General features: G+C 38.8%; 1 protein-coding gene across 2 annotated transcripts in view; it reads right to left on the bottom strand.

Moving 5' to 3' along the window:
• Window positions 1-267: 267 nt before the first annotated feature.
• GALNTL6 (polypeptide N-acetylgalactosaminyltransferase like 6) overlaps window positions 268-15,162 on the bottom strand; it is a 432,220-nt gene continuing 417,325 nt past the window's right edge. Inside the window, exons 11-12 of one of the 2 annotated variants that reach the window (XM_031607481.2) lie at window positions 12,094-12,243; window positions 268-950 (exon numbers count right to left, since the gene is read on the bottom strand). In XM_031607481.2, coding sequence (XP_031463341.2) covers window positions 777-950; window positions 12,094-12,243 — 324 coding nt within the window. In that variant the 3' untranslated portion in view covers window positions 268-776. Of the gene's footprint in view, window positions 951-5,700; window positions 6,519-12,093; window positions 12,244-15,162 lie in introns of those variants that run through there. The other variant, XM_090138919.1, reaches the window with a different exon arrangement.

Here is a 15,162-nt window from a genome sequence, read left to right as displayed (position 1 = left end):
GCCACATCATAATCGCACATTTGGCCTTTCACCTCTGTGCAAGTTCATTACTCCTGTTCTTCTCAATCTAGGATCATTACCATCAATTGCTCCTTGAAGCAATTGAAATATTTTTTCACAGAAGGACACAAAGGGCCAATGGATCTTTCAGGATGGTTATATTGCTTTAGATTTGGTGCCAGTCGGGGTTTTTGACTAAACTGCCAAGAGTTTGTGTCAATCAGATGCTTCAAGCTAACCAAGAAAAATTTGCTCGGGCTGTGATTCCTTCCAGCATGGGTCATTTGCTGGCCAGGGTGAAGGATTAACTTAATTAAATCAACTAATACCTTAACAAAGGGTCAGGGGTACTGCTAAAGCTATTAAGGGCAAAGGTTAATGAGGACCAAGTTTTCCCTTCTTATGTCCTAATGTCTTTTAGATAGCATTGCTTACCAGACCTGTCACACTGCAGCTCACTTCACATCCCTTATGTGATATCACTCTTACGGCCCTATTCATCTGCTTTTCAACAAAAGGTCACTGTGACTCTGTCTCCACTGCTACATAAGGCCTTTCCTGCTGGTGTGGCTCCTTCCCATTTGTGTTTTCCTGGGAGACATGCATCTACCACACAGAAGAAACAGATTTATCTTTGTGTACAATTAATATGCTCAGCAGTGCTGAGGACTTGATATCTTTTGGTAACCACACATTTTTATTTCTTTTAACTTGTGTCCTCTTTGTTCCCCTACTGTCAGCACGTTTTTTCATGAAGGCCCTTGGGGCACAGGATCTCAGGATGGCTGATGGTGGCAAAGACCTCTGGGTCCCTCTGCTCCATCCCCTGCTCCATCAGCAGGGCCACCCAGAGCTGTGGCCCAGGCCCATGTCCAGGCAGCTCCTGGAGATCTCCAAAGAGGAAACTCCACAGCCTCCCTGGGCAGCCTGTGCCAGTGTACTATGTGGTCCTGTAAAAGAAACAAACAAACAAAAAGCAACAAAGAATCAAACAAAACCAAACCTAAGAAAATGGGAATCTCATAAATAGTGAAAGCTCCAAAGACATCCCAGGCTGCAATGTTTGAAAGGGATTTTTTAGGAACTGTTCCTCCAAAGCAGTTTTTTTTCTCTGGCAGTGTGCTGTCCATCTACTGTGCCAAATGATAGCACATCATTTTCAGAAATCCTAATGCAAGGGTAATACCAGTGATATTACTGATACACTGAAAGGATATAGAGCCATTATACAAAGTGAAAGCATTTTCTGAATGCTGCTGAAGCTTTGGGAACGTGATGCATTTTTCAGTTCATTTCCAGCAAAGCTTTCTCATTGTTTTCTTTGTTTCTGCTCAGGTTTGTTAGATAGTTCTTAAAGGTCTTTTCTCTGCTTAGATTATTCTCAGTCCAGTGCATTCAGAATTACAATAAGAAAAATATGAGATAAGAGGTCACTCCAGGAGAGATTTATATATGTAGTTAAAAAAATAACAAGAAAATGACTATCAGCAACTAACTGTATTCACTAGAATTCCATATACACATCTATTTTTAAGAGTAGAAACCTTAACTAGAAAGCACTAAGCACTGCTACTCAACTATATTAATCATCTAAAATTTTCTGGTCAGTGAATACTATTTTAGAACAAGAAGTTTAGCAAAATCTAAAGAAGTCAGAGTGTTTTTGTTGTTATTTGTTTTGTTTTTGATGTTACCTTTTGGCATATGCCTGATATAATATTCTAAAAACCTTTCAAAATTTATTTTCACATACTGCAAGATCTTCAGAACAAGATTTAAAAGAACCTCAATATGTCTGTGTACTTTCGAAGAGGATATATGGAACAGATTTGGAAGGGAGTTATACAAATGAGTTCATTAATTTCATATACCTAATACCAGCTATAAAAAAGCTACTTCTGATCAGCTTTTTGTTTTCAAGTGTTTTGAAATGGTTTCACCTAATGACCTTGAGGGATTAAAAATCTGTCATCGTATTCTTTTTTAATGTACATCTTATGTTCCCTGGAAAGATGCTGGACCAACAGCACTACAAACTGATGTTCTTTAGCTGTAGGCTGCACTTGGGCTGGTGACCTCCCAGCAGCTGTCTTCCCAAAGCACTTCTTCCCCACTCTGTCTGGGTGGCGTGGAAGGCCACCACTCACTAAGCTCCCTGCAGAAGTTAGCAGTAAAAATGTAAGTTAATTCTGATTAAAACTTTTATATATATTTTTTAAACAAAAGTGACTGATGTCCAATGGTAAAGGGGTGCCACCCATCGAATACATTTGGTTAAGCTATTTATATACATTTTTTCTGTGATCTTCTGTGGCATCCGATTTCACTGAGGTCACAGAGATGTTGATGCTTGGTAAATTTCCAGTAACCGAAGGTTGTTAAGTGCTTGTCTCTTCCTTTCAAGCCTAGTCTATCTTTATCATGAAGATGACCTAGTTCAGCAGCTCAGTCCATTTATTTATAAACTGATAACACTCAGGAAGTATGCATTATATCACTAAAGTATCCATAATGTCGCAGAAACATTTGTTCTCAAATGATGTCATTTTCCAGAAATAAGGTCATGCCTTTGTACAATGCTGCTTCCCAACTCCTCTCCCCCTTATGCCCCTGCCAAGGGCTTCTACTTAGTTTGGATTTTGCAATATGCACAGGAAAACACAAACGATTTAAGAGTTTTCGTTGCACTTGGTGTTTATTCTACTTTTTCCAGTTGCTACCATCTCCAGCAGTGGTAGTTTGCTGACCTCTGAAAGAGTCAGAAAGCCTCAAGTGGGAAAAGTTTAGGGTAGGTGCTAATGAACTTTAAAGATACAATATCTTTTTGTATGTGTTGATTAAATTCCCATAAAACAATCAGCTGAAAAACTGAAGCTAGTCACCAGCTGAAATTTCACTGAAATTATCAGTTAGTGCAACCCGTGCACTATGTAATACTTTTTAAACACCTTTTTGTACAGAAATTTCGTGGTCTTTGGAAGGAATATGGACTGAAATTAAACTGTACTTCTGATTAAATATGGCAGGAAAATATATCTGTCCATCCTATCCTTTTTTTTACTTGCTCAGATGTCCACTGAGTAAAAAAAGATATGGTGCTGGAAGACTTAAAGAAATTCTGAATGCTAAATTAGTCATGAAATGCTGTTATCAGTGGAAAGCTTTGGAGAACACTCAAGACAGAATTTAATTTAGAGGTAGGGATGATCATTTATTATTCATAACACTTCCTGCTGAAGGAGTCCCATGCTTAGCAAGTCATAACCATTTTGTGAATCCGTCAGCCCAAATGCTACAGGAGCACAGCTCTGAAACTCAGTCCCTAGGGCCACCTTCTCTGCTCAGCAGGAGGATTACAGCTGCCTGTGAGAAGCTGCATAAGAGCTTTTTTCTATACGTTTTTTAAAACAGAAAAATGCTTAAACTGAAAACAGTTAAGTAACTGTCTTCTCTATTAGGCTATTGATTGCTATCTTTTTTTTTCTTTTTTCCTGTGCAATTCTGGTTATAATAAATACCTGAAATCTCAGCCCTTCCTCCATCCGCCTCTTGCTTCTTTCCACTGGTAATGTATACATACATGTATATATATATGTGTGTGTGTGTGTGCGTGCGTATGCCACACTGTGCCAAGATATTAGATGTTTCTCAAGATCTGAACTTTCATATAAACATATTTCCAGATTAATCAAAAGCTGCTCATTGCTGACATGTGAAAAACTCTAATATCTCTTTTCTTATATTTTGCCTATAAAAACTGAAAACAATACATAGAACAGAAATTTTCCTAAACATCTAGATACCATTCAGATGGATTGTTATCTGACAGGGACTACTAGAGCTTACAATCACTGTTCAACTGAGTAATGCAAAGGTTTCCTTTGGCAGTGCAGGATGCTGTGCAATATTAATTAATGAGGGTTGTAAAAGGCATAGAAGATCTCTGCGCCAGCAGCAGTATAGTTCCCATCAGACATTTCAAAGTCAGACCACCAAGATACAGGCAGAGACTGAATGATATAACCCTACCAATCTGTGCACATTATAAATTGCTAAGCTGGTTTAGCAGTTCTCCTTTGCCTCTCTATTTTGGGCATATGGGACTTTGACAGTTTAGGGCCAGTTTCAATCAGCAGCTTGAGGACTGAATTTACATTTTAGGTGCCCATTTTTTCTTTATCCAAATCCTCATTTCTCACGTTCAGGCTGCAAATAAATGATGATGCTACAAGAACTGTATCTGTGATGGCTGGCAGCCTGCAGTGCCCAGACTGCTTCTGTGTACTGACAGCAACCTAAATATCCCCACATATTAGCCTTACTGCCTCTGTCCTTTAGTGCACCATAATTAAATTAAAACAGTACCTACGCAAATTCCTTTGCTTTAAAATCATAAAATGATGCCTATAGTTGTTTTTCTTAGATTAATTAAAAGGCCTCTTTACTAACTTGCAGCAATTACTCAGTGTATGGATGCATCCAAATGCATGCATCCTGAATGCTTCAGGATCTCATTCCCTTCCTAAAAAGTTCCTATAACCAACAATTTTAGGTTAACACAATTTTTAATCTGCAACTACAAGGTGCTGTCATAAAAGTGTACACTAACTGGTACGAGAACGACCCTTCGGATGCAATCAACACTCTTTGAGCCTAAATAGAGAGTAAGGAGCAATAAATAAAACACATTTGCCCTTCTGCCTCAAAGCATGATGGCTTATACACCAGTATTTTGGCTAGTCAGCCATTTATCCAGCAGTCAGACTGAGCAACTTAATTCCTTATGATATTTTTGGAACCCGATGGCACTTCATAGCCACCTCTGGGGAATTTAATCTACCCACATTTATGGTGCTTTTGCCTTTCAAACAAAAGCAATCCACACAGTTATTTGATACACATATACACATGCTCTCACCTTGAAAAATCCCAAACCTGTTAGTTACATTCTACATATTAGCATTAATTGATTCCTTTCGAGAAGAGGCATAGGCCTTTCAAATAAGTTTTAGCAGCCTCTCATGACAACAGCTTGACGGGTCTGAAGGACACCATGTGCCATAATGCCCACCAGTGTGACAGAAGTCTGTCTGAATCTGAATTGTATCTGTGCCTAAAGCACCAAAATACAGCCACGTGTAACTTGTTTCATTCCTCCTTTCCTCCACCATGAGATCTGCAGTATCATTCACTTGACAGCTTAGGTTCATGTGATCTCCATCACAGACTTCATCAGGAACTCTGAAACCACCTAACTCGCTTCATGTCAAATTTTCTCTCCACTTATATCTGACAAGAACACCACATGATTTCTGCAAGATCTTTTAAGCTGCACTACAGAGAAACAGTGCTTTTTTAGATGATGGCATCGTACCAATGTTAATTTGACTAACCTAGTTCAGCATGCAGTATGCAATTATTTCCTGCTCTCATGATGATTTTTTCAACCTATTTTTAACTTAATGTATACTTTGGTAAGGATTCTACCTTAGGAAAGATAGCTAGTCCGCATGCCTTCTATTATGTTGCAGCTGCTGTTACATTTGTCACTGAAAGAACAATCTCACCATGTGTGACAACGGGATTTGAATCACAACTGCTAAATATACCATGTATAGAAATTTGATTGCTTTATGGTTTTTTTTTTTTTTTTTTTTTTTTCCCAACTGAAGGGAGAAATGTGAGGGCAAAACCTTACAGTTTATTTCATGCTTCACTACAGTGTAATTCTAGACCCTAAGATTTCTACCATTCCTATTTTGGTAATGAATGGAATGTAAAAGGGAGGTATTTAAAATTAATTGCAGCAGTTCTGAGGGTTAAACCTGCTTAACCCGACCTTTTATAATGAGAATATCAACAGAGCATATATCTTGTCTAGGGAGTGCTGGGACATCATTATTCTTCCACCAGCATGTTTAGTTCTAAAACCTGGGATTTCTTCAGGTTCCTGTAGCCGTCATGCACACCATATACCCGTCCCAAATCACAGCGTCTGTTCTGAACTACTCACTACAGCAGGATTAGACCTGAGAAACTCTAGAGTTTTGTTTTACTTTATTAACTTGGAGTACTTTCAAACAGTTTTTAAACAAAATTTTCCCTTGACCAGCAAGGGAATTTTCAGCCTGAAGTTCTCAGCAGCATCCGGTGAGGCTCCTAGCCAAGTTCTTCAGATACTGTACATCCTCAAGGACAGCCTGCTGGCTCTTGCTGGGGCATTTTCTTAATCCTTAGAGCAGACTTCCTGGATCTAGGAAATTTAATTCCTGACTCCTTCGACCCAGATGCTGGCGAAAACGTAGTCTGCAGGCTGTATGTAACTGGGTGTGTTCATTTTTAAATTTTCCCTAGGAACTGGCCTTGCTGTTAAATTTTTCTAAAACAGTCATATTAATATGTTCAAAAACCCACTGTTGAGTTTCAGATAAAGGATCACATCTGTTCATGAAAATCTTCTTTTCAGATGGGTTGCAATCTATGCAGCTGCTGCTTACCGGATGGAACAAAGTTTTGTCCTACAGAAATGAGAAAAAAATAGAATTAAGTAGCAAACGCCAAGTAATTGGAAGTGTTCTCATTTTACTGAACATGGATTAACACAGTCGTATCTGAAATAATTTTGTATACTCTGTGTGATAACCTTGTGCAACAACCACAGCTTAATTTAGAAACTTGTAGAGAATCTAGCACTTTTGTTCCTTCTGTTATTGTCCTTCAAAAAAATAGAGGATTCAGGAAAGAATGAAATGACATCACTTTCTCTTTAGCTAGTAACCACACAATATAATGAAAAAAGAGAATGCCTTTCTTTACATACTATGTGCTTCCCTAGGCTCCAATTAAATGTCTGAACCCAATTTTTTTTTTTTGAGAGAAGGTTGCTTTTCACAGTTTCTACTGTGCTGCTGGGTGGGAGGATCTGTAAAGATCTGTCTGGGAAATGGGTATTCTTCAACTCGATGAAGAAGTCAGTAACAATATTAATTGAAGTGCTGTGATGGACAGACACGTAACTGATGATCTCAGTTCTCACCCCATAAAACGCAGATTTTGCCTGCAGCCTTGTAAGACAAGCCACTGAAATACTTAAGTTCTACTCCTAAGAAGGAAATTCTAATGCTGTTTTTAGATCCCTATGGAGATCTTGGGAGGATAAACGCGGATTAAGTTGTTTTAAATAGGATATTCGTGGTTTTTAGTTTTATTCATTTTATTTCACACACACACCAAAAAAAAACAGAATGAATTTTAAATCATCCCACTGTGAATCTTTGGTAAAGCAGAAAGTACCGAGATGAGCAACAGGCATTTGTGGGTAGGCTAGTTTCAATGTGTTTAGTTCATGTAGGCAAGTGGCCAAGAGATAGACATGGAAGTGATTAGATGGCTTGAAAGTTTCCAGGGACTATATAATGCATTTACTGTATCTGTGGAAATAAACTTCTGATGACTCTCAGTAAACAACATCCAGGCTCTTCCCCTCCTTGCCAAACAAGCTCTGCCAGCTAATTCAGGATGTGCCTGTTTGCCCAGTTTGTAAGAAGGAATAAAGAAAGCTACTTGTCAAATCACAATCTATTATAAACTCACCAAAGTGCTCTGGGTGCTGAGCAACAATCATACAGAAATATCTTTAACTAAAAATACTCCACCCTTCAGAAATAAAGTTATGAGGATAAAACTAAATATAATGCAATAATAGAAGTTATTTTAAAGTGAGGAAAGCTTTTTTTCTTTCTTTCTTTCTTTTTTTCTTTCTTTTTTTCTTTTTATTTTTATTTTTTTTTTAATTAAGAAAGAGAAAATTGATTGTGGGATGTGAAACGCTGGTAAAGCACTATTTTCATTTTTTATTTTTTAATATTTAGCACACGCCAGAGAGAGCAAATTCAAAAATGTAGCACCATGCTCTACTGGAGGGTGATAGTGCTCTACCTGCCTTTCAAAAAAACTGGCTTTCACCCCAACTCTTCACCCTAAATGCATGCACTCACAAGAGAGTAATTCTGAGCGATGTGGTCAAAGCCTGCATGGCTAATTAAAGGAACCAGTTTTGTGTGGATAGGGAGACCATAGGCCCTAATCTGCTCTGTACAGAGAGCAGCTTACAATTACAGGCAATGTGCACGTAGGGCTATCATATCCTGTATAGCAGGAGACCCTACCAGAGCTCCCAAGAACCCGTGGGGTGGTTAGGTGCCCTTCAGCCCTTTGTCAGCTCCTCCTGCCGCTCTGTGGGTGCCTGATGGAGCAGTCTTGACTGGGCTGGGAGTGAGGAGGGGTACCATGGCTGCCCACCTGCTGTGGTGCCCTGTGGAAAGGGGACAGCTGGTTTGTGTCATGTTGTAGCTTGGGAAGGGCTCAGCCAAGCTACTGGGGAGCTGAGGCTGGAATGCTAGAAGCTTTAACACAGTAGCTGGTACAAGAAGAGAGGAAGCTGCTTCAGTACAAAATGCATGCTACGAGAAACACGCCAGCCTTCACAAAAGAGCCCACGGTCTGTCTTCTTACAGAAAAATCCAGGGGATACAATTCTTGAATGAAGCATTGTTGGTGCTTCTTTCAGCTGGTCTGGTTATTAGGAGAGAAGAGCATTTCTTAAGGAGAGGGACACAGTTACTGTGGGAAAACTTCTGGCTGCCTTAGCTATGTATAATGGCCTATTAATTTATCATCTCCAGCTTACACTGACCTAAGGTCAAAGCCTGCAGTTCTTATGGAACTCAATAAAAACAGGCTGAGGACTTCAATGGGTGACAGTTACATGCACCCCAGAGAAGAACTTTCTGAGGGAAATACATAAATTCCTCCTTACAGCAAGTCACAAGAACCCTTCTGGAGACTTTTCAAGCATCTGAAAAGAGCAGAGTGATTTTTTTTTCTTCTGCATAAAGGCAAGTCTGAATACTGTTTGCAGAAGGAGAAACTTCTCCATAAGATAATGGTTCTCGACAGTTCAGGGGATTGGTAATGAGACACAGAGCCGTTCATTTCTTCTAGGTCACTGCTATAACTATGGCCAAGGTCAACAGCAACTGGAAGTCATTATCAGCCAGTGGCTGCAGTAGTTTATCTGAAATTAGTCAGTAGCCCCAGTGCAGTTTCAGTAGGACAGATGTCCGTATGATAAAAACCACTATCACAATGACATGTCTTTCATTGTCTGAAGGAATAATCTATGAACTCACAGGGTAAAGAGTGAACTTCTACAGTTTGTCCCTGAAGCTGTCAGGAGAGTGTGAACAAACGGCCCTATTCTCGGCGCAGGTTTTGATGTTGCCACTCTAGCTTCTATCATAGTCACTATGCTTAGTGTAGAATTATAGTATAATGAAATTGATTTTGTACAATTATAACCATTATTTTTTTAAAGACCTACTAAATCAGCCCTCTCTTGAATACATGTGCTCTACAGATGAGACTAGGGCACATAAATTTAATCATACTTTATCAGAACCAATGTATTACCTATCATTCCAGAGTGACACTATGCTGAAAAAAACAGCATATTGCTTCACTGGGAGGAATGGAAATCTGTATCCACTGTTGATCTTTGGCTCTGACATGCTTAGAAATCATAAACACAGTCAAGGAAATGGCTTTCTCTTGGAAAGCTGTTATTCTCCAATATCTCTACTACTTTTAGCATTTTCCCATTGCTCCCAGAATGGATTTCAAAGCCCCATTATGGCATCAATGCTTTTTTCCCCCATTATTAAACTCATTTCCTTTTTCTAACCCACAGTGTTGTTCACAATATTATTTGGACTCAGTCTAGTTCATCATTTTTTACAGAGATTTCTTAAACGCAGACTTCGCTGTTTTATTACAGACTCAAAGTTTGAACTGGTCCTAAAAGTACTGATTACTCACTATCATAGACTTACTAGAATTTTAAACACTTAATCAGAGCCTGAGGATACAAATAATCTTGAAAAGAGAAAGTAGCTTAAGCTATTAAAAAAACTATTATCTTCTAGTTTTATATGACAGTATATGAGAGTATGATATGACAGTACAGTAAGAAATGCTTTCTATTGAGCATCTTATAAGATACTGACCTAAGTCACTTTTCTTAAAAAATTACTGATAAGATGGACACATGACCATTAGAAAGCTACAGCTTCTGTAAATGATGCAGAGAAAAGAACACAGCTGCTGATCTGCTCTTTGTTTTCTAAAAGCAGGCACTTCTTGCTGAACCACAGTCTATGACTCTGATTTACTTAGAGTGCAATTTTTGTTGCATACAGTCCTCTCAGTAAAGAGCTCTACTATCGTTGCAATTAAACTGATAGAAGTATCTTTTTGCTGTATAGTTTTCTTGTCTTTGGGGAACAGTATAAATCCTATTTTCAGGATGCTCTTAAAACTAAGTAAGCATTATAACAGGTTTTTTTTTGGTACAGTTGCTCCACCAAAAATTTCTACAGTAAATCTAATACAATGAAACAAAATGTACTTAGTGGGTAGCCAAACTAAAACTAAGCCTAAGTAGTAATAATAATAATGAGCATATTTTTACTGTTCCAACACTTGGTTTTTTTTAATTTGAAGTTTCATAGTTCAGCAGTAAGTGCTCATGCAAACTGATCAGCTTGCTATCAGGTTATTACTACAGCTAGAACTGTGACAGTACTTTCATCATCACAAAATGTTGTGGTGCCTTTTGCTGAGATGAAAACGCCTGCCTTGTGTTGAGAATTTTTATATGAGCCCTGTCAACTTTCTAGAAATAAAAAATGAAGCTGTGCAGAGGATTTAATAGATCTCACATCGTGCTTTTTTTTTTTTTCCCTTCAAATGTCATTTCTTTGGGTTATCTGCTGCGTTCTGTCCGCATCAAAGGTGATGAGCCATATAGAGGGCAGCTCCAGATCTGCGTTTTCCTTATGAACCAGCTACATTAGGCACCAATGAAGTGCTAGGGGTATGAAAGCTTCTTTTGTATGGCTTGGGCAATCAAAAAGATAAATTGGAAGTGTTCTGAAGCAAGAAGGGATTATAATGACATTATAAAGCCATATATGCAGCAATACAGCCACGACTATTTATGTCCTCTAAATAGCCAGCTCACACCTTTTAACTTCACTACGAGTAAAATCTGAAGGAGAACATATTTTGGGAAAATTCTGTGATACATCTCGGATTGCAACAGAAATATGGTTAAAAAAAGGCACAGGCTAACAAGCAGGTGCTCAAAATACTTGGGGCAAAGCTACTTCTAATAATTCTAAATTATTTTCCTGCTAATAACTCTAATCTAGAAAGTACTACAGAGGCTTACTTAGCATGGTCCAATTCCTGCCACCTAGGTCACAGAATAAGCAATGTAGGGGACAAGGCACAGTGGTTTTAGAAAATCAAAGGATGTATGAGAAGAAGCACTCAGTTCATCACAGAAATGTACGTCCTTACCCTGCATGGAATAGAGTTTATTAGCAAAATGTTTAATCTAGACAACTTGCTGATTAATCATTCTTTAAAAAACCTGGTAGCATTACCAGGACTTTTTATACCCCAAATGAGGCACTCTCATTTCCTAGCTTGACCTCCTGTTTTAGTGATTGCTCAAAATGGGCAGAACTTGGCAGATCAAAGTAGTGTCTAAGCTGCTTATCTTTAATTTATAAACTCTTGATGTCTTCAGGCTTACAGCAGTGCTTTTAATGTTGGTTTGGGGTTTTTTGAGGTAGACGTTTCTGCCACTTGTAAAATGTAGTACAATAGTAATGTTTAACTCTTGAGCAGCATTTCTTCATTCTGTCACGTCAGATGCAAATATTTTCAACAGTGTCTCACTTAAAATGACACTAGAAGCTTCAAATGCCAGAATGATATAACACCTTTCAGACACTCAACATGGACACATTCTGAGCTGGATCAGATCCACTTCCATTTAAATTTGACACAAGTAGCTGAATGCTCAATGAGAACACACTCCAGAGAGTTTACTACAAAATTAAATTGGAATAAAACAGATTGGATTTTAAAAAGCAACTTCTCTGAAGGGAAAGTACAAGTCTGCACTAGACTGAGTATAGGCTCAAAACAGTCTTAATCTCTGAAATGACCCACAGTGACTCCGACCTTCCTATAGCTCCAGTGCTGGTTCCCCTTCATCCCGTGACAGTCATACAGTGTGACAGGGCTACTGTGTGAGATGGCATCGAAGCAGAACTTCCTGGTGTGAAGTGGCTCCCCGGGACGGATGTCTTCTCTCCAGCCGAAGGTGAACAGCTAGAAAAGCAGTCAGACAATGCAATAATTTATTACTAGTGGAAAACATTTCAGAAACAACACACACTAAATGATTTGTCTACTTGCTGAGAAACCTGTGAGCTACAGGCAGCCTGTTAAAGCCCTTTTTCAGGCTGCCTTAGAAGAATTGTGGAGGCTCACAGTTAACAGAGGAATCCTTCTCAATCATGCACCAGCTGTCTGAAATTATGCTGTGACACTGCAGTTGTTCAATCATAAGAGAAAGGTGACAGGTCTGACAGTAGCAAATCTAAAGACACAGAATGTATTTTTCCTTTCCTATGGACCAATCCTTGTAGAAAACAGGTTGTAGCTCATACGTTGCTGCCTACAAGCTCTGCTGAAAGCTGTGAAGCTTTTTTTTCCCCTTTATTTTTAATTTAATTCCTTTTTTTTTTTTTTTTCCCATGTCAGTGCTATTCCACGACTTTCTGCTCGACTCTCAATTTTCCACAGTATAGACTGAAGCATAACACTGAGAAAGCTCTCTTTAAATGATCTGCTACTGGAAATCATTTAGCTGTAACAGTTCATGCAGAACTGCACACAGGCTCATTATCTGAACAGCACTTCCACTCTGTGCTGTTCTTAACCTGCTTCCAGCACCTCAGCCACTGTACCCCAGGCAGCTCTGGTACTCACCTGGCACCCTGCTCCACACAGGGTGTCCATATCCTGATACTGGAACCACTGTCTACAAATGCAAACTAAAGCTCAGCATGTTGGGAGTCTGATTTGGTATACCCCTGCTGTGCTTCTTAGACTCTGAACCTTTCACTGTGATAACTATCTTTTCTCTGTGGTCTACCTAAAAGAGGCATCTTTCAAAAATGCTACGTGTTCAACAGTGTTCCATCCTCCATAATACCACTGTTGAGAGGCACTACTGTTTCCCGTGGCCTGCAGGCACAAAATATAAGCATATATCTGAATATTTGCTGTTTTTCTCGTGTCTCATTGTAAGCCCTCTGTCTGTTCTGTCTGTGAGCATCTGTCATTCCCTGTCATCATATTTATTTCTGGTCTTCCAGTCAGCATTTTCTCAGTCTTCCCTTGTGCCCTGCTTATTTCTTCTTTCCCCCAGAGTACCTTTTACATTTATCTGCCTTAAAATGCAATGGACAACTTTAACTTCATTTTCAAATGAAGAACCAAATTGTTGCTTTTTAAAAGGTTAAGTCTTTATCCATTTATCTTTATGTTTCCTGGAAGCAGCATCACATGCTCCCTGCAAAACAGCTTATTTCACAACCAAACTCAGAGGTAAGATTTGATATATGAAAAAGCTACAATGTTGCTTCTGCAAAAACAGAGAAGTTTGAGATGTTTTGCCTCTGAAGGAAAAAAAAGCAAAAGCAATTTCCTTTCTTTTGCTTTACTTTTCTGCAGCCAAGTAATAAACTTGGAGCTCAAAGTGATGAATAACATACCTGGAGAAATGGTGTGGAACAGTGATTTTGCAATATTCTCACTCTCATGACTACTTTGCAACATATCCTTTTGCAACACCTTTATCATCTTCCCCAGCAACTAACTCTCCAAATTTTTCATTCTGTGCATTACTGGTGAGCTGAGGGGCCATTCCTGTTGCTCTCTGGACCTTGCCCTGAGGACCACTGCCACACTGAATGCATCAGTACACCTGAAAGAGCTAAAGCTTGCTTTTAAATCAGATCAGACTGGTCCAGGGTATCCTTTTGCCTTTCCCACTCCTGTGTGGTTTTTGAAAGCTGAGTTCCATTTGAAAGTCAAGACTCTTGATTTGATACCAGATAGGGTGGTTTTTTGTTTTTTTTGTTTGTTTGTTTTTGTTTTTAATTTCCTTTTTTTTTTTTTTTAAATTTTCTTTTTCTTTCTTCTTTTTTTTTTTTTTTAAATTTCCTTCCACTGAAAATCATGATCTATGTAATAGTAGATCCCACTGATTAGATGGCACAGATTCCTCCTCTTCCTTCTTAGGCTGCTGTTTTGTAAAACAGTTGCATTTAAAAATCAAGTATGTTTTCCCTAGTGATACAATTATAAAATAAATCTTGTAGGGGCAGAAACTAGTTTTTAGGACTAAGAGTGAAATTAAAAATAATTAATTGGAAAAAAAGACCATACTTTTCTATATACCCAACTGATATTAAAATTTACAGATAATATTAAAACTTGCAGATAAGATTTGAAGGTCAACATCCTTCCAACCTCCCCACTCTATGATACCCTCTGTAACATAGCAAATTCTCTCCACTTCAATGCTAAACCTGGCCAATGTAAAAATGATCTTTCCTCTGTATAATGCATAACAATGCTACATGTTAGTAGCTGTGGTCCTGACCCCAAAAGGCTCTGGTTTGCCACTATTTAATGCTTTGGATATTCCTTTGGATGTTAGGAACCAGCAGAGCCCGACTTCATGAGGAATGGATGAACCCAAATGAAGGAGTACACTTCATTTGCTTTCATTCATTTCCAGATATGAAACAAAGCTGCACAGAGATTTCCAAACACATTAGAATCAGGCAGCTGGCTTTCTCTTCACTTGAGTCTCCAGGGCTGTTGTTTCCTACTGAGTCCAAGAAATTCTCTGTCCTTCTGGCTTCTTCTTTCCTTCCTCTTATTCTCCTACCAGACCCCCATCCTCTGAGTTCGCAACCAAGTAAGTAACCTTTTGGCCTGCATGCTTCAACTTTTGATGATGGCTGGCCTTCTCATAGGACAACTTGGAAAAAGACAGCTTTTCAGCTGCCTTAACTTTTAAGAACAACTTAATTTCTATCTGGCACTAGGCCTGAAAAATGATTGCCAGATGCAGCCACTGGTTTGGGACTGTCTGCAGGACAAAGGACCTTTTGAGACCATAGTGCTCTCCAGCTTGACAACTTTGTTCAGTTGCTCACTGCTTGTCTGGAT

Source organism: Phasianus colchicus, chromosome 4, assembly GCF_987193195.1.
Source record: "Phasianus colchicus chromosome 4, bPhaCol1.hap1.1, whole genome shotgun sequence".
In the NCBI taxonomy this organism is placed as follows: Eukaryota; Metazoa; Chordata; class Aves; order Galliformes; family Phasianidae; genus Phasianus; species Phasianus colchicus.
The sequence above is the reverse complement of the archived record's forward strand: the minus strand, read 5'-3'. Positions and strand labels throughout refer to the sequence as shown.